Source organism: Oryza sativa, chromosome 1 (assembly GCF_034140825.1).
Source record: "Oryza sativa Japonica Group chromosome 1, ASM3414082v1".
Classification (NCBI taxonomy): Eukaryota; Viridiplantae; Streptophyta; class Magnoliopsida; order Poales; family Poaceae; genus Oryza; species Oryza sativa.
This window is the reverse complement of record NC_089035.1, coordinates 29,250,582-29,270,285: the sequence shown is the minus strand read 5'-3', so window position 1 is coordinate 29,270,285 and position 19,704 is coordinate 29,250,582. Positions and strand designations below refer to the sequence as shown.

At 43.2% G+C, this 19,704-nt stretch overlaps 2 protein-coding genes, 1 long non-coding RNA gene and 1 pseudogene across 4 annotated transcripts; 2 read left to right on the top strand and 2 right to left on the bottom strand.

Annotated features, from left to right (window-relative positions):
• Positions 1–2,126: 2,126 nt before the first annotated feature.
• LOC4323884 (uncharacterized) lies at positions 2,127–6,725 on the top strand. 2 transcript variants are annotated; one of them, XM_015792374.3, is made up of 7 exons: positions 2,127–2,995; positions 4,564–4,881; positions 4,964–5,095; positions 5,574–5,654; positions 5,766–5,820; positions 5,913–5,980; positions 6,075–6,725. In XM_015792374.3, exons 1-5 carry the CDS (start codon positions 2,173–2,175, stop codon positions 5,792–5,794), a joined length of 1,383 nt encoding a protein of 460 aa, XP_015647860.1. In that variant the 5' UTR covers positions 2,127–2,172; the 3' UTR covers positions 5,795–5,820; positions 5,913–5,980; positions 6,075–6,725. The 2 variants fall into 2 exon arrangements, with proteins under 2 accessions (XP_015647860.1, XP_066162580.1); XM_066306483.1 differs by having other exon boundaries at positions 4,951–5,095.
• Positions 6,726–7,436: 711 nt separating this feature from the next.
• LOC136354944 (uncharacterized) lies at positions 7,437–8,871 on the top strand. The gene is made up of 2 exons (XR_010738866.1): positions 7,437–7,747; positions 8,286–8,871. It is a non-coding gene; the product is annotated as an uncharacterized lncRNA (long non-coding RNA).
• A 77-nt stretch (positions 8,872–8,948) lies between these two features.
• On the bottom strand, positions 8,949–12,581 carry LOC4323883 (probable LRR receptor-like serine/threonine-protein kinase At3g47570; annotated as a pseudogene).
• A 1,524-nt stretch (positions 12,582–14,105) lies between these two features.
• On the bottom strand, positions 14,106–17,709 carry LOC4323882 (receptor kinase-like protein Xa21). Its single transcript, XM_015775709.3, has 2 exons — positions 14,825–17,709; positions 14,106–14,728 (listed from the first exon to the last, which is right to left on the bottom strand). Exons 1-2 carry the CDS (start codon positions 17,655–17,657, stop codon positions 14,364–14,366), a joined length of 3,198 nt encoding a protein of 1,065 aa, XP_015631195.1. The 5' UTR covers positions 17,658–17,709; the 3' UTR covers positions 14,106–14,363.
• Positions 17,710–19,704: the final 1,995 nt, after the last annotated feature.

The window sequence follows — 19,704 nt, the reverse complement described above, 5'->3', positions numbered from 1 at the left end:
TTTCATTTTATCCACATAGTATATTTGTTTCCTTCCTTCTATTTATCATGAATTCGCAACTCTCAGGTTAATCCATTACTAAAGAGCTTATTCAACTTATTCATATAATTGTTTACTCCTACTTCAAAAAATACATTTATTCATTTTTAAGCTATTGGTTAAATTTATTTTCAAAAGTATTTGATTTATTCCTTTTCGAACGGTCAGGCCGTTGCCGACGTTTTATATTAAGAAGAAGGTGTTCCATTTTAAGGAGAAAACAGGACCAAACCTTACAGTGTCTAGTTAATTAGGAAAAACTGAGCGAAAACTACAACTACAACACCACATCAATAGCTAACCTAACTTACACTACCATGACGGAGCCCAACATAAGACATCGGTCAAGCTTGCCATAGAGGCGACACGGCAACCCACACATGTTATCATTGCCAAGCTTACCACCCAAGCGACACATCAGTTTCGACTTCACTGCAATGCTACCCCAACGCCAAATAAACAAACAAAAACGACACCCATGAAGGACATCAGCCCAAATTCCTACACACAGTTAGCATCAACAACCCTATAAGGAGATCGCGGTGTGTGTCATCGTTGCCAAGTTTCGTCGCACCCCTACAGCAAAGCAGCTCCGACTCTACCCAGTAGTAACCAAACAAGGATGATGAATACCTGCCACAAAGCAAGAAATGAAACCAAGGCGGCAAAGGCCTCGTCAAACACACTAGGCTTGTAGAGCTTCAAAGGCATTGCAGGAGCCCACCAATGGCTACCGTTGCACGCGGAAGGTTCTTGGTGCTAAGAGAAGTCAACGCCAAAACGACACCTCCAAGGAGGGAAACGACGCCTAATGGTGCCGTCGTTGTCATACCGGCCCATGCCCTAGCAAGGCTTTCGCCAGTGATTCCCAATCAAATCCCTACACAACTGTCCTGCCCAACGACCGTTGTTGGACCACCACGCTATCCCTTCAGCGCCCCTGTGCGTATAGTAAAGTAGATAATGGTATAATAAAGTAGATAATCCGAGACGATAGTTTGTCCAATTATCTAAATCGAAGCATGTGAACCGTATTCCAGCTTTTGCGTGATTGAACTCCGAAATTAGGCGAATCATATTGATTTCAGATTTGACAGGCTAGCTCAAAGATGTTTATTAACGTGTGCTTCTCGACGCCACTGTCAGCCGTTTGGGGTCGAGCTACAATTTGAGCAAAGGACACCACCGGCCTTTGTTGTTTAACTGACAGTATTAATACGAGTTATTTAATGCATAGATCAAGAGATTACATGCCTCCCATAGTTCCATCGACAGTGATACTAACTATGAGTTAACAATTGAACCAGAAATAAGGGCCCTTTAAATCAAAAGATTTATGTAAAAATTTTCTAGGATTCTTTCTATATGATTTTTTTATTTGGCCCTTTAATTCAAAGGATTGAAGCTTTTCGAATCCTATGAAATTCATATGGTCATGGGTAGCACCTTAGGTCTTGGGTTTAACTCCTCATGGGAGCAAATTTCCTAGGATTTAACGGCATCGTGCTTTCAGTGGTAGGTCAATCTCCAGGATTTGTCGGCCAAGTCTTCGAAGATACTCATAGGGGTAGCGCTTACGTGCGTGCGTTTAGGTTGCGTGCGTTTAGGAGTGAATGTACGTGCGTTGTGAGTCTCTAGGTTATATTGCGTAATTCTAAAAAAAAAAGGTAAAAATGGAGATTTTGTGGTAAATAACAGAAAATGATGTTCCCTGCCGATGTGACCAAAAATACACCCATCGACATTTCGATGCACCGATATGCTTGGTTTTAAGTTATTACAATAAATACACCTACTTAACACCCACTTACCAAGCTCATGCCATGTGAATGTGATTTACTTCTTTTGATAGAACACCTTTTCTGATTCTACATCTTTTGCAAATTACAATACTTAACATCCACAGATTTTTGTACAGTGTTATGTTCCTAAATCCTAATCGGTCATCTACTTCAACATCTACTCGTAAATCCTCTACTACTCCGTAGGCTGTAGAAGTTGAACCAATTACCCGGGCGGCCGGCACGTTCCCTAATCGCCCGATCTAAACAATACACAAAAAAGTCTCGACCCGTTTCGCCCCGACCGGTCGCCGCGCCACCACCCACTCCCCCTCAAACACCGGCGGTGGTCATGCCGCCTCCGCCTCCTCCTCCGCCGCCGCCGCCGCCGTCTCCTCCTCGCCTTCCTCTCACCGCCCACCGCCTCCCTCTCCCGCCCGCGACCTCGCCCCCCGCCTCGCTCCTCCTCGCGCCGCGCCCTTCCCCCACCCGCGCGCTCGCGCTCCTCTTCCCGGACTCCTCCGCGCGCCTCCTCCCCTCCCTGCCGCCCGCCGCCTCGCTCCCCGCCACCGCCGTCCCCTCCCCGCTCGCCGCTGCCGCCTGCTTCGTGCTCCTGCTGCCCTCCTCCCACCTCCTCTTCCTCTCCGCGCACCCGTCCCCTTCCTCCCCCGCGGCCCACCTCCGCGCCTACTCCCTCGCCTCCGGCCGCTTCTCGCCCGCCCCGCTCTCCTTCAAGCGCCAGGCCTCCGCCTCGGGGCTGCCCCTGCACGGCCTCCCGTTCGGCCTCGGCGTCCGCCTCGCCGGCGGGGTCAACGCCGTGGCTCTGCTGTCCCTCTCCGCCGGGCAGATCTGGGTGCTAGCCCCAGGGATGGCTGCGGACGGGCGCACGGTGGAGCTGCACAAGTGCGCGGTCGTCGAGCTCGAGCCGTCGCGGCCGGTGTACGCCATGGAGGTTGCCATGGGGAGGCTGCTCCTCGGTGAGGCTGGTGGTTTGCGCGTGTTCCCGCTACAAGGCTTGATGAAGAGTGGGAAAGAGAGGCAGGTGAGGAAGGAGGGTGCGGGGGCAGCAGTAAGGAAGAGCCTGCACAAGAAGAATGGAATTCGGAATGGTTTTATTGTGCCAATTGGGCATGGCGGTAGCGAGGGAGGTGGCAAACGAGAAGCTGTTTCCACTCGTGAGTATCCTTAATTTTCCTTGAAGCTTTGATTCTAGTATTTGATTATCTTAGTGCTATAATGTGAAAAAGGTTGATCACTATCTTTGTGAATGACACCTAGGTTAGGTAGTATTTGATTGCACTTAGAAAAAGTGCAGGATATAAGGTAGCTCTAATCTTCTTATAGTGTTGTTGTTTTTGTTATGTCTGTGTCTAGGCAAAGCATTTGAGTGTTCACTTAGGGTCGCAATAGAGCAAGTGTAGTGTGGCGGAGGTACCGATAGAACAGGATATACCTTCAGTTGATTTGTGCAAAACTGATGATTTGATAAAATAATATTTGCCCCAACACAAGGAGCAAAGTTGGGAACTATTTTTCAATATAGTATATTTTTTCTTTGGTAAATCCCATGTACATGCCCTTTGTAGCAGAAAACTACGGGTTCACAAATTTCACATAACTACATGGAGCTTGATAGTACTATTAAGTATTAACACAAAAACACATTGTTTGATACAGGATTTGTGAAATTTGATATTTTCTGTATTATAACTCTCAAGTTTTTCTAACAATTATATAATACTTTCTCAGCCCCATTGGTGGTTTCATGAGCAAAATGTTTTTTTTTAAGAAACTGATAACAATTGTTTGGTGTACTACTTTGTATTTAAGGCTAATATTTGTAAAGGATGAATGGAGCTAAATAATTGTCTCTGCAACATGCTGATATTTTTTTTAACTCTAACATATCTGGTTGTTAAAGTCCACTTGGATTTTGTTTGCAACCTTGTAGTTCAAACTGCTACCTTATTCCTTATAATCATGATCTGTACAATTCTATCGATTGATCAGTAACTTTTGATGGAGTTAATGAGGAATAATGTTAGAATTTTCTTTCTGACTTTTGTGCTTTTAGCTACTTGTAGGTGCAGACATAAGTTGCATGGCCAATTACTAGGGACTGTAAAACTATAAATTTAACAAAGAGTGCATTATATATATTTTGTCTATGGCTAATTTTACAACAAAGCGAAGAAAGAGAACATGAAAAGAAGGGAAACCCAACTGTGTAAAAACCTGTGATCATGTTTTCTAACAACTAAAATCGCTGTTTATCAACCACTCACGACGACACCGAGATCTTCGACTTAGCTCCCACAGGTCCCAGGCTCGTCACCCCGGGAACTCGCAGCCCATCACAACTACTCATACTAGGAGCCACCTAGCTAGAATAGAAGGAAGAATCTCGTAAATCTAGACTATGATAGTGTACTCAACTTGCAGTTTTCCAACAGTATTAACCATTTGTTAAACTGCCTTCATCAGAGGATCTAGATTCGATCACACAACCCAATCATATCGCAATACATTATTCTGAGGTAATACTTACCAATCGATGTTTGGTTTCTTTCAGTTGTGTCAATTTACAGGCATGACTAAGAACAAACTTACAGTAGAATTGCTGCTATTTTTGGGATTAGTTGGTTAGTTTTTACTATGTGCATGTATAGGCTATTTGCTTGCACAGACTTTTCAGCTGCATTTCACTAAATCAACTAATATTAGTCCAAAATTACTCTTTCAGGTAAGCTGGCAACTTTGAGAGTAAAACAGACTTCAGGGAGCTATTTCTCTTTCTTTTCCTCATGTAGTTCTGAGGATCATCATAACTCACAAGGTGCCGTAGAAGTGAAAAATGTAGTGAAAGTTGTTTCAATCCGTCCTCTTTCCAAGGACAAGTTTTTGGTCCTTGATTCAGCTGGATTGTTACATGTATTCAGTCTTCAAAACAAAGAATTGCTCTCAGAAGCTACTAGCAAGAGATATAGTGGAAATCACACACACTGTTTGGATAATGCCATGAAAGTGCAGCTATTTGCTGTCTTTCCAAGTAGCTCTACAAGTGAGTTTTTCATCCTGGATTTGTTGTTTTTGCATCATGGTGGTTTACTTCATTAATAAATGTGTTCAGAGTGCTTGTGCAGAGACAGAAATCTTTTGGATTTCGGATGGTGGGCATTCCATACACATAATGTCAGCACTTGATGTTGAACCCCCCAACAGTGATAATGGAGGTGGTGATGGAGAAAGAGAATCAACAACCATTAAGCTCACAGGTTTGTGTCGTAGGTCCTTTTTTTTTTGTACCTTAGGCCTTTATTTGTCCTACCTGCTATTTTCAATCATTTGATTATTAGCTCAACCACATCTTTAGAAACTGCTCAGATAGGCAAGTTTCTAGAAATTTCTAATTTATCATGTAGGTTTCATATTTTATTAATTGTTTTTTTAAAAAAAAATTATTGACCTGTTGTGTTACATTATAAAGTCATCCCAGGCCATTAAAAACTGAGTAGTGTTGCCTATTAAGTCATGCGTGTTGGTTAAGCTTTCCCCAGTTAGCATAGATGTGCATGTTTAACATCATCAGGCTTGCAAAGTAATTGTTTTAAAAAACCAGCATAATGTATGAAGCCCTCTTTTTCCCATTGACTAAGGTAGTGAGCTTGTTTGTTTGTTTTTATCAGGCCATGATCTATCATTTATGTTGTAACTCTCTTTCTGTCATGTTTTTTATCTTGTGTTTTCTTGCAGCTATTGAAGCAATCTTTACAAGTGAAAAGGTTCAGGACATTGTGCCTATCTCCAAGGATTCAGTCCTTATCCTTGGTCAAGGTAATATTCAATGATATCTTGAAGATTGACATTCTAGATTGCCATGAATCTGGATAGTTTGCTTATCTTCTTCTAAACCTCCTCCTAACATCATAAATATTGTGTTTGCAGGCAACATGTTTTTGTATGGAACTTCTTGAATTTTGTTGATTATATCATATATTCGGTAAATCTATCTGAAAAGCTTGATGTCATTTTAGTCCCTTTTTGCTCTCATTGGTTTGCCTGCACCAACCCACACATTATCTTTGGTATCAGGTGGGAGATGTGAATGTTTGTCTAGATCATGAATTTGCAGTTTCGATGGGTTTTTGGCTGAAGACAGGGTGAGTTTGGTGACTACAAATTGCTTTCAATTATTTAACCACTTAGAGTACGATACTTATTTCTTAAATTCCCCCCTTCTCTTCCATGATGCAGTGTTGGAGATTTTGAAGAATGCAGTTGTTCACCTGTCTTTGAAGTCATGAGTATCATTAGTCTTTAATTTCAGTTAGCAGATGAAATACTCGAGACTTCAACAGCCAGCAAGAGTTGAAAGGTGCAGGCCGTTCTCCATCTTGTCAACTGTCTGAAAGCAACATTACAAAACTATAGGTCTTTCAGCACAGTTCACAAGCCACAGCAACTTCTGAACAGGTGAAGCCAGATTATTCCCAGAATACAACCACCCAGTTGTTTTTGCATACACATTTTGCGTGCCAGGACAACTGCAGTTCTGGTTGCGATATCTGGAAGAAGATAAGGCTGCAATCCTATGCCCAGCTCAGCTGTTGTGGAACGTGGATCATCATCAAGTGGGTCGGTTATGAAGCTACAGGTTTGGTGCTCCACAAGGAGGTTGATCAGTTCAGAGACTGGACCTTGAGTCCATGGTGTCCTGGAGTTCAGCGAGTATTTTCGTTCCAAGTGCCAGGCCCCGAGGACTTCAGAAACCAATAATGTATTTGCCATGTTCAATGTCAGGTTTTCACAATGCGCACGCTAGTACGGTGTGAGCTTGCAAACATTTACCCGTTGTGCCTGTTTCTGAAATCAAAATCTAGTTATTTGCCCCGTTTGGAAAGTTTATTTGTTGGCTCATATTGCAGCAGAACCTTATTATTTGCTCGAAGTTGGATTCGGGACTTCACGTCTTCCATGGCCATAGAAATTGTAACGCTCCCTTTTAAATTGCTAGCTCCAGTGGCCTCATATTTCAGGTGGGATATCTTCTTCCAGCATCAGAACGTACTGTACCAATCATCTGCACGATCGCACATTCACAATGGACTAGAATGGCAGCAACCATCAACCCATCCTTTGTTCGCCCAGCCGTCAAATCTCATAGGCTGTTCACTCTGAATTCTGAAAACCTTACGACGGTTTGACAAAATTTCTCAAACAATCTAGTATATATATACTTCAGGTGGAATCTCCTCCCTACATCATCAGTAGATCATCCGAACTGTGCTGCAAGCCCGAAATGCATCCTAAGCTTACCACAGCTGACAAATCTCATAGGCTGTTTGTTCATTCTAATTCTGGATCCTGGAACCAGACGACTGTTTGACATATGGGTCCCCATGGATTGCTTACGACTTATTATAAGCCGTAATGTCTTATTAGCAATTAAAAAAATAATATGTGAGTAAAACTTTTGTATTTATGTTCTTAGAGACTTAAAGGCCAAAGCTGAAAAATAATACGTTGAATAAACATCAAAATCAAATTCAAAATTAAGTTTTAAAATTTAAATTTTAGCTTTGGCTTATAAAAGGCAAAGGAAACAATGAAGCCCATAGCCCGTTAGGAGTACTATGCTTTCCTTCTCACGCCGCGCGAGAGAGGGGAAAAGCCAGTGAAGATGGTGGCCATGGCCGGCGGCGACGGCGCGGGGCGGCGTTTTTCGCCGTCGTGAGGTGCTGCTTTGTCGGCTTCTCTCCGCAAGACGCTCCCGGCCCGCATCCGCGCCGCTCCGCAGATTAGCGGGCGCATCGGCAATGCCTGTGACGGGGGCTGCTACCCCGAGTGAGGGCTAGGTATTTGGTCGCCGAGAATGCTTCCTTGCCTTGATCAGTAACTAGGGGACTGGGATTCGGGAATGCTGGTAGGTACGTTCTTCGCCTCCTCCCGGGCTTGCTTTTTGTGGAGAATTTCCCTAATCTAGTATTCTAGTGATAATATGCTTTAAACTGTACATCAGTACATGTTGTCCTAAAGTTCATATTACTTCCTGCATCTAGAACACCCTATTCTAAAGTGATGGATGGTTCAAGTATTTCCCTCTTAGATAATCATGATTTGCTACCTTAAGTTGTGCGTGGCCTGTTTTTATCTCAGAGCTAATCTCGCACGGCAAGACCTGATTGAACGCATAGGCATTAGCTATTTATTTCCTGCCTTTCGAGTAGTACCACACTAGTTCAGCTTCTGAAAGAAAAGAAAAGAAGCTGCAAATAGGCTGGGCACTACTAGCTTTATCACAGAATGTATGAATTTTCTTTCTTGATGAAAAATGAAAGCAGTACTTGTCCTCTGTTTAAAAAAAGTTAGCATTATGCCGTTTTGATTATTTCATGATAAGGTTAACGTTCTGTATGTTTCAAGGAGAAATTCATGTCTCATAGTATTGGTGATTCTTCTTTTCAGTTGCTGCTCAAAGTAATACCAGAATATGTTGTCAGTGATATTGTGACATGTTTTTTCAAATAGTAAGACTTGAGCTCTACTCATCAGTTCATCAAGGAAAGATGGGACTATGAAGACTACTCTAAGCAGGTAAAAGTAAGGCTGTGTTTAGATCCAGAGGTGAAAAGTTTTGGCGTGTCACATCGGATATACGGACACACATTTGAAGTATTAAACGTAGACTAATAACAAAACAAATTACAGATTATGTCTGTAAGCTGCGAGACGATTTTTTTAAGCCTAATTAATCAGCCATTAGAAAATGTTTACTGTAGCACCACATTATCAAATAATGGAGCAATAGACTTAAAAGATTTGTCTCGCAATTTACACGCAATCTGTGTAATTAGTTTTTTTGTCTATATTTAATACTCCATGTATGTGTCCAAACATTCGATGTGACAGGGTGAAAAGTTTTTGTGTGGGAACTAACAGGGCCTAAGCCAAAATTCAAAAGCTACCTAGCTTTGCTCTGTGGCATAACCTGACCCTGTATGCGAAAGCATTTATATGTCACCTTTTGCTAGTTGATTAGTTGATCAGAGCATTTTTGCTGCAAACCATCTTCTCAAGCCTTCAACAGAGCCTCAACCTCCTCCTGCACTATCCATAGTTCTGCAGTGATTTGCATTTAATGAAAAGATATGTCTATTCCTCTCTTTTGATTCATTACAAGCGTGTGGCTCAGATTTGCAATTTGCAACTGATACTACTTACATAAAGCCTTTTATATGGACTTGTCAATTGTAAAAACCTATTATAATTCCTCAGAGTTCTTTTCTTCTGAACCATTTTGATTAGTTTCCAGATGCACTAAAGAGGGTATTTCAGGATATTTCACCAGGTGAGCTCCATTGCTTCCACAGAGAGTAGTAATTTGACTTGATCTTGTTTAACTTGATAACTACTTCATTCATTGGAACTCTGTCATCAGGTGCATCTCTTGAGCAAAGCAAGCCCAACTCAATTATGGATGCTAGACAGATATTCAAGATGATTGAATCCTCAGATAGCTTACTCGAATCCTCAGTACCACCCGTATGACCATCTTGTTGTAGACTACAGTCGGCGACATTTGAGAGCTCATATGGGAATGCTTGACTAATCCATTGCCTGAAGGTCAACTCATTGACGAACATTGGATCAGTTGGTTTTTTCCTTGTGAAGACTTCGAGGAGGACAATTCCGTAGCTGTATACGTCACTTCTGCGTGATGCTTTTCCTGTTGATCCTAACTCTGTTTGCACCATGTCAAAAGAGAACTGGTCAGCTTAAGTTAGATGAAACAAGAATACAGATTGTACAGACTTTACAAGGGTTATCACCTGGTGCCATGTATCCTACAGTGCCTGGCATACTCGTTAATGTGATAGAGTTGTCATCTCCAAACAGCAACTTGGAAATTCCGAAGTCGGCAACATGTGCAACCATATCATTGTCAAGCAAAATATTGCTTGGCTTTAAATCAAAATGCAGGACAACCTCAAAGTGATGGTGGTGTAGATACTCCATTGCCATCGCAACATCCAGCATGACACTGAGCCTTTGGATGAAACTGAGGTGCAGCCCATCATTTGAGTACAACCAATTATCCAAACTTCCATTGGGCATATACTCAAGAACTAGTGCTTTGAAGTCAAGATTAGAGCAAGTGCTAACAATCCTCACCAAGTTGCGGTGATGAGCCATTCGTAACACGCGGCACTCTGTGTCAAAGCTTTTGGAAGCTACTTCCTGTTGCATGTTTAGGACCTTTATTGTGACAATGGACTCATCATCTAGCTGGCCTTTGAAGACTTTACCAAAGCTTCCACTCCCTAGCAGGTTATCATCACTGAAGTTTCTTGTTGCACGGACAAGTTCATGGTATGAGATTAACTGGTAATTCAGCAAGTCTGCATCTGAGGGTAGTGGCATCTTTCCTGGCTTATTCATTTTCCTTCTTACCAACATACACAAGCAAAATGCTAAAATAAAAAATGCCACAACTGCAGGTAATATGAATTTTAGTAGCCGTTGTATTGACCTTGAGTGAGTTTTGCTCTGGCATGATTCTATTCCTTGGCTCGGAAGGCCACATAGTGCCTTGTTTCCCATCAATGACTTGACAGTGATGTTTGAGAACACACCTCCTTCTGGTATCTGACCCTCCAGTCTATTGAAAGATAGGTTCAAATTGGCAAGATAAGTGAGATTGGCCAAGGACTTTGGGATGACACCCGAAAGCACATTGGAGGAAAGGTCTAACTCCTCAATACTTAGTAACTTGCCAACTGAATCTGGTATTGAACCTTGGAGTAGATTACTGGATAGATTCATATAGATCATCATCTGGAGTTCACCAAAAGAAAATGGTATATCACCTGATAGCTGGTTTCTTGATAGATCCATCTTAGTAATTGCTGTCAGTTTTCCAACATCAGCAGGTAGAGAACCACTCAAAGAGTTCTGTGATAAATCAAGCTCAATAAGTTTCTGAAGATGCCACAAACTAATTGGTATTGTTGAAGACAACGAGTTTTGGGACAATACCACAACTTGTAACTGGTTTAGGCTACCGATGGTACTTGGAATAGGACTGACAAGTTGATTGTTAGCAAGATTCAGCTTAACTAGACTTGTTAATCCAGTGATTTCTACTGGGATGGTGCCAGACAAGGTGTTGTTGGAGAGATTGAGTTCTTGGAGGTTGTTCATTGATGTGATCTGCGTGGGGATCATCCCGCTTAGCTGGTTTCCTCTGAGAGATAGCATCAGTAGGTTGGTAAGCTTAGCCAATGTACTGGGGATGCTTCCAGTGATCCTATTGTTGTCTGCTACAAAAATTTCGATCAGTGTGCTAAGGTTTCCAACACAGGGTAGTAAACTCCCTTCAAATCTATTGTATGACATGCCAATTGTGTTCAGATTACTGCAATTTGATAATGCAGCTAGGAATTCAAGGTTCCCACTGAGCTGGTTCCCATCAACATAGATGTCACGAAGATTCCACAAGTTCCCAAATGACATTGGCACCGATCCAGTTAATCCGTTTACGAACAAATCTATTGTGGTGAGGTCAGAGATTGCCTATAGATTCGGGAATGGTACCTGTTATTTGGTTGTTTGCAAAGCTTATATACCTGAGGTTTCTCAGCTGTCCAAACTCTGGTGGTATTTCTCCCTCTAGATTGTTCTCGCTAAGGTCCAAAGCAAGCAGCCCAGTATGATTGCTCAGTTCAACTGGGATCTTTCCAGTGAGCTCGTTGGTTGACAAGTAAATTGCAGTGAGGTTTGGCATTGTCGCCAGCCATGATGGCACAGAACCTGTGAAATTATTTACAGCTAGGGAGAACAAATCAAGGTTTTGACATTTGGAAGGGCCCGATGGGATAGGTCCATCGAACCAATTTTCACCGAGAGAGAAAAATTCCAACATAGGGAGGTGAAAGCTCTCGTTTCCAGGAATCGGACCTCTGAGATTGTTCCGTGTGACTGCTATGGCTTGCAGGTAGGACATATTGAAGATAGCAGCAGGCATGGAGCCTGAGAGAAGATTATTTTCTAGGACTAGCATCTCCAGCTTCGACAATGATCCAACGCTACCAGGAATTGCTCCTGTTAGCCTATTTGACCCGAGTTGTATCCTACTCAGGTTGGGTGTGTTATTGAACAGGCCTTGTGGTATTGGTCCGCTCAAGTCGTTATCTGACAATCTTAATATCTGAAGATTGTTAAGATTTGCCAACTCTTGTGGAATCCCCCCAAAGAATTTGTTGCTATTAAGATAAAGAGACTCGAGCCTTGTGAGGTTGCCAAGGATGGAGGGGATGGTACCTGACAGGCTGTTGTATGAAAGAACAAGAGTTTGCAGTCGGGGCAGCCTATCGAGCTCGGTTGGCACAGGTCCGATGAGGGTGGTGTTGCTGAGTACAAGGCTGGAGAGGAAGGAGAGATTGCCAATCTGCGGGCTGATGGTTCCTTCAAGTGCCATGTCTTCAAACTCAAGCCCAGTGACCCACTTCCCGCTGCTGTCGCATGAGACCCCAATCCATGAGCAGAAGGGTGCACTGGCAGTCCAATTGCTGGCAAGGATGCCATTAGGGTCCTTGACTTGCTCCTTGAAGTCGAGCAGTGCAGCGAGGTCTGTGTTGTTGTATGGAGGGGTGAGTGAAGTGGCGCATGGTGCCAATAGGATGAGGAGCACCATGCTGATGCAGAGAAGAGCCATGGTAGTGAAGGAATGAAGGTTGATGATGAGGATACACAATTACGCATGAGCAGTGTGCTGGTTCTATTGGTGGTTTTATTGGAAGTGTGGCCGTGTGGGATGTGCAATTGACATGTGCATTGTGTTGAATGGTCAAAAAGTTGTTTTTTTTAGTGGAAATATGTGTGAAAGGAAGAAAGCGTTTTAGACTTTTTCGTTTGAAAACAAACTTTCATTTTTCAGAGCTGGTTGTACACTGCAGTTTCTTGGTACACTTCAAAGTTTCAAAATAGAAAGAAGGAAAAAAATGAATTCCTTCCAAGAAACAACCTCTTCCAGAAGTCAAGGAGCAAAGCTGTAGGAGTATGTCATTTCCGTCATTGATAGCTTCGTTTTTTTTCTGTTCTGTTTTTAATAATAGATTAAAACCCGGTCTCTACACCAACATGGGTGTACACAGCCAACTTTGATGCTTCATGCTTGGCGCCAGTACTTATGTTTGTTTGATTTTCCAAGAATAAAACATCTGGTTTAATTTTTTTTTCAGAAAATCACTTAAATAGTCGTTCTACGCTAGCTAGATTTTTTTTTAAATAAAAACTGGGAGATAATCTAACTCCAAGTATATTTTTTTGAAAGCAAACTCCAAGTATATTCATATGCCATTTCCATCTTTGATACTATCTTGGTATGCTTGGCACCATTACTTATGCCTTTTCTTTTCACGAATGAAACATCTGGTGTGATTTTTTTCAGGACAATCTTTTTAAAAGTTTGTTCCTGGCTGTTGTTTCAGGTATCAAAGAACTGTAAAAATACTGAAGCGCTTCTATCCTAGAGATCCATTTCTTATTAGGGCCCGTCTAGTTACCCAAAATTTTTTTTCCAAAAACATCACATCGAATCTTTGGACATATGCATAAAACATTAAATATAGATTAAAAGAAAAACTAATTGCACAATTATGGGGGAAATCGCGAGACGAATCTTTTAAGCCTAATTAGTCCGTGATTAGCCATAAGTGCTACAGTAACCCACATGTGCTAATGACGGCTTAATTAGTCTTAAAAGATTCGTCTTGCGGTTCCGAAATCCCCTTCCGACATCCGGTCAAACGTCCGATGTGACATCCAAAAATTCCCTTTTCCCCAACTAAACACACCCTTAACCCTTATTCAGCAGTTGACTAAGAGTCTAAGAGAAGCAACACTTTCCATGTGTTTGGTCAATCCTGAGTAGACTATGCTCTGAATCGTGCTCACCAACGCACCATTTCACACCAACCGCCATTTCACATGTCTATTATTGAAGGCGGTCAGGTTCAGCGAAGCAAGTTGATGATAGTCGCTCTTCCCCATGCTAGACTATCCATATCCATGGAGCCATCAAACAGCGTCATGATCACTGATAATTGATAGTAGTACATTGAATACAAGAGAAGCTGTACGTGCACAACTTCCCTTCCATTAAGTATTTAATTGCTTGCTTGCATTGTTTGCTTATTTTCTGTACGATGGAGGGTGGGCTGTGGGCATCATGATGGAATCGTGGACCTCTCATATATTGTTGGGTTAACTGAAATTTTTCAGTGGTCCTTTGAAAACTAGTAGAAATATTCATTGCGTTCTTTGGCAGGTTATTGGAGGATTAAGCCCTAAACAACTCTCTAACACGTAGTATATTACTTTTTGTTAGATGGCTGCAAACCTGCAACTCAACTACTGTTACAGGTATCTTTTCAAGGAAGGCTACAGCTTTCATGATGCAGTTCAGCATTTGCAACCACCACAGATGACACATGGCCTTGCCAGCTTTGGGTTATCATCTGCAGGGCTGCAGGACAAGACTATCTAGGCTTGTAATACCTCCTTGATCCGCTGCAGTTTCACAGTCACATCCTTCATCGTCACCCTGTCCTCAGGCAAGTCTCTGGTACACTGCAGCCCCAAATCCAGCAGCTGCGCTAAGCAGCTCCTGCTGCCGGTTGATTCACCTTGGGCATCATCGCTGCTCACCGTGTCGTCATACAGAGAGATGCCAGGATGTACGACGTCGGCGAGCCTTGACGGGAGCGCTCGGTTGACCCACTCCCTCAAGCTCAGCTCTCCGACGAACATGGCGTCGGTTGGCTTCTTCCCCGTGAAGACCTCCAGGAGCATGACCCCGTAGCTGAACACGTCGCTCTTTCGCGATGCTTTTCCTGTCGACCCGTACTCTGTGATGTTCATGGTAAACAAAGATCAAGGGGGATCTGCAGAAATTGGCGATTTCAGTGGAACCAAAGATGAACGGTAAATCGACAAGTGATTACCTGGTGCCATGTATCCGATTGTTCCTGGCATGCTCCTGGAGAATATGGAGGTGTCCTCTCCTAGCAATAACCTTGCAATTCCAAAGTCTGCGATGCAAGCCGTCATGTCTGCGTCAAGCAGCACGTTGCTTGGCTTCAGATCACAGTGGAGGACTACCTCAAAGTGCTCATGGTGTAGGTAAGCCATAGCGAGCGCCGCATCCAACATGATGCTCACCCTCTGCATCAATCCAAGGCAATGCCTGTCACTGTACAGCAACCATTCGTCCAGGCTCCCATTGGGCATGTACTGCAGCACCAACGCCTTGAAGTCCAGATTCGAACAGGTGGTGAGTATCCTCACCAAGTTTCGGTGCCGAGCCATGCGAAGTGCACGGCACTCGACTTCAAAACTCATGGTAGCTCTTTCCATGTCCATGTTGAGGACTTTTATCGCGACGATCTGCTCATCGTCTAGATTGCCCTTGAAGACTTTGCCAAAGCTTCCAGCTCCTAGTAGGTGATCACTATTGAAGTTGTTTGTGGCACGAACCAGCTCATAGTAGGAGATAGCCCTATGGTTGTTGTTTGACTCCAAACTCATAGTAATCGGCAGGCCCTTCAGTTTCTTGCCAGTGCAAAATTTAATCGAAAACAGCAAGCAGATTGCTATTATTCCAGTAGCCAATATGCTTGGAATAAGAACTACTTTTAGAAGCCTTGATTTTTTACCCTGAAGAGGATGGTCATTTTTGCAATGGGGGAAACCAAGGCGTGGAAGACCACAGAGTGCTGTGTTCCCTCTCAAAGATTGGAGGGTAATGTTTGAGAACACACCACCATTTGGGATTTGCCCATCCAATCTATTGAAAGAGAGATTCAGGGTAGTGAGAGGACTAAGATTTGCAAAGGACTTTGGAATTGTTCCAGAGAAGGAGTTATATGAAAGGTCTAAGTAGGTCAGTGTGCTAAATAGTTCAAGTGAGGCTGGTAAATTACCAGAAAATCGATTGGAAGAAAGGTTCATAAATGTTGTTGCTTTCAGATTTTCAACTTCTGGCAAAGAGCCAGTCAAAGCATTTCCAGCCAGATCAAGACCCACGATATTTTGAAGGCCCCATAGGCCCATCGGTACTGCTGAAGTGAGCTGATTATTTGATAGTTCTAAGGTTTGTAGCCGACTTAGATTACTAATGCTATCAGGTATGGGGCCATGGAGCTTGTTGTAGGCAAGGCCTAGGGCAAACAGATTTGATTTGCCAATATTTGCAGGAATGGTCCCAACCAACTCATTAGAAGAAAAATCAATCATTTCGAGATCCTTCATCTCTGTAATTGATACCGGAATTTCCCCGGTAAATCGGTTGTTGCGAAGATCCATGAACAACATGTTGCTCTTATTTGTCATATCAGGGATATTTCCAGTAATTTGGTTCTTGAATGCTCGAAAGATCTGGAGGGAGGAAAGGTTGCCAATAGAACTTGGGATGCTACCAGTGAAGTAGTTTGTGTTCATCACAAGATACTTAAGGCTCTTGCAACCTGACAGGTCAGCCATGAAATCGACATCCCCACTGAGCTTATTCTCGTCAATGTAGAGTTCACTAAGGGCTGGACCAAATATTGGCCTTGGCACAGATCCAGTCAATGAGTTAAAGGATATGTCAAGGATAGAGATCATAGACATGTTTCTGATAGAGGCTGGGATGCTACCGGTCAGGTTATTCATCTCAAGGTTCAGCCACCGCAGCTGTGTCAGCTGTCCCAGCTCCGGTGGTATCTTCCCATGCAGATTACTCCTGGTGAAATCCAGATGGGTGAGACCTGTAAGGTTGCCCAAGCTGGCAGGGATTTCACCAGAAAGGTCATTGCCACCCAAGGAGACATTCACCAACTGAGGCATAGAAGCCAGCCACGGTGGTATGCCACCGGTGAAGCCATTGCTGAATAGAATGAACTCTTGCAGGTTCTTGCATGCCCCAAAGCCTTGAGGCACTATGCCAGTTAAATGGTTTGTGTTGAGATTAACTGTTTGCAGCATGGGAAGGTTGAAGCTTCCGTTGTTTGGGATAGAGCCAGAGAGATTGTTCTTGCCCAGGTACATCCGTACCAAGCTGGACATGTTAAACAGCGATGCAGGTATTGGCCCTGAAAGCTGGTTCCCTGACAGTACAAGCACCTGAATGTTTGGCAAGAAACCAATAGCACCAGGAATGCTCCCTGTTAGTTTGTTGTAAGCAAGGCTCAAGAAAACAAGCTGTGACGTGCCATTGAACATGCCACGTGGTATCTGCCCGCTCAACTCGTTTCTGCTTAATCCAAGGTACATAATGTTCTTCAGATTGTGCAGGTCGGGAGGGATTTCACCGGTGAGGTTGTTCGAGTCAAGGTCGAGGATTTCAAGCACGGTGAGGTTGCCGAGAGACGAGGGGAGATTACCTGAGAGGCGGTTGCTGGAGAGATCGAGAGACAGGAGGCGTGGCAGGTTGCCGATGCCATCAGGGATCGGGCCCGAGAGCCGGGCGTCGCTGAGGTTGAGGGTGGAGAGGAAGGTGAGCTCGCCGAGCTCGGGGGCCAGCGAGCCGGCGAGCTGCACGCCGGGCAGCTCCAGCGCCGTGACGCGCAGCGGGTGGCGGTGGCCGCCGCAGGTGACGCCGAGCCAGCCGCAGTAGGGCGCGGCCGCCGTCCAGTTGCCGCGGCGGAGCACGCCGCTCGGGTCGGACACCCGCGCCCTGAACGCCAGCAGCGCCGACAGATCGTCGGCCGTGGCGAACGCCGGCGCGCTTGCGAGCAGGAGCGCAGCCATCAGCACGGCGAGGTGGAAGACGACGAAGAAGAAGAAGACGAGCGCCATTGGCAGGAGGAGAGCTCGATGGAATCGGAGGTGGCAGCTGGCTGAGGCTGGTAGCTGTGCATGGCGTGGTGGCCAAGCTTATATCCTGGGAGTTGCGATAGTGGAGACTGGAGAAGCCAGACCACGTACATCGGGAAGACCGACCAGAGACTTTGCCCCCCATGGAAACTAAGGCTGCACGCAAAATGATGCATCGTATTATCATATGATTAATTAAGTATTAGCTTTTTTAAAAAAATAATTAATATAAAACATACTGTTTAATAGTTTAAAAAGCGTGCGCACGAAAAACGAGAAAGCTGAATTGGGAAAACTGGAGAAGGAATACAAACTAAGGATCCCTTTGAATCTTAGGAATGAAAAAACGAAGGAATAAGAAAAACGTAGGATTCTAGAGCCTCTTTAATTTAAAGTAATGCCAAATGATTTTTTTTAGGAATGGGATTTCAAAGGATTTTTTTCCTTCAAGCCTCTTTGATTTATAGAAAAGGCAAGTATAAATTCCATAGGATTGCATTCCTATGAGTGGATTCCAAAGGAAACTAAAAAAGAGGTAAGACCTCTTGGAATTCTTCCTGGTGCGAATTCCTTTGTTTTCCCTATGCCTATATCAAAGGATCTTCTTACGTTTTTCTCTGTTTTCTCTTCCCGTAGGATTTGAAAATCCTACCATTTCAAATATTGTGTTTTTCCTATTCCTGTGTTTTTCATATCCTGCGAATCAAAGGGGCCCTAATAGGAATGCAAGTGTAAAATAGAGGATTGCAAAACACAGGAATGATCGTTTGAATGAACCGCGGCAAAAGGGAAGAAAATCGGATGAAAGAGATAGACTAAAAGGAAAGCTTTCAAGAGGTTGGAGCTCTTGTTAAATTTCCTCAAGAAAATCTCTTTAGAATTATCCATTCCATAGAAATTCCAAAGGATATGATAGGATTTGATCATTTGTTTCAAAGGGTGTTATAGAAAATTTTTCTGTAGGATTAAAATCCTTCAAAATTTCTATGTTTTTTCTTTAAATCAAAGGCGGCCTAAAAGTTGATGCGAGCGAGCTCGTTCACAAGCTGCTTCCCTGTACGTGCATGTTCACGTTTGTGACCGTGATGAAAGAATAGGCGAAAGAGGAAATAATAAATCTTTTGCCGAACCGATCGATCGAGAGTGCACAGCTTAATTAATTTCTTTTTGCGGGGACACAGCTTAATTAATTAGCATGACATTTTTTTCATCTCACCAAAGAAAACAGTGAAGGGGGAACGTAGTACGGAAACGAAATTGGCATTTGTTCCTGTGAGTGTACAGCTTAATTTGCTAGTGCTACCTTGAATACACAGCGTAGTACGTCATGTTCGAATGAAACTCATATAGATGAAGATGAAGATAAAAATTAAGTATTTTATATAAAATGAGATGATATCAACGTATGACTAATTAAGTTTTTTTATTACAAACTTGAGAAAATATATTTATCTGATATTTTAGAGTAATTTTTCATATAGAAAAATTTTACATGAAACGTATTATTTAGCAGTTTGAAAAATATGCCACAAATATCTAAATTTCTATCTAACTTTTATTGGAGAAACGTCTCATGTTATTTTTTCTCTAGTTGTGGACAAAAAGAAGGCTACGGACTTGTTAATGCTTCCAATTTCCAAAGATTAGACTAGTATGAACTAAAACTGTTGCTGCCTTGTCTATTTTTCCTTCGGGGGCTGACTGGTGGTAGACTGATAGTTAGCGCCCCCCACTGGACACGTTCTTGCTGGAAAGCGACTGGACTGGAAGAAACACGACCGCTGATCACACTGGACTGGTATATCTCTGCTGCACTTCATGGCATCGTCAGTGTGAAACCCTGAATACGTGTGTGACTCATAAAGAACCAGTTGACGGGCTGGGAATTAGGGAAAGAGTCTTGCGGTCTTGCCTAATCGACAGGACATCCCCTGTCTAGTTTGTACATCGTTTAGAGAGGGATGGGAGTAATAATAACGCATGACTGTCACATTTTTTGTCCGTCTCATGGAGTTTTCGCTAAACTGAT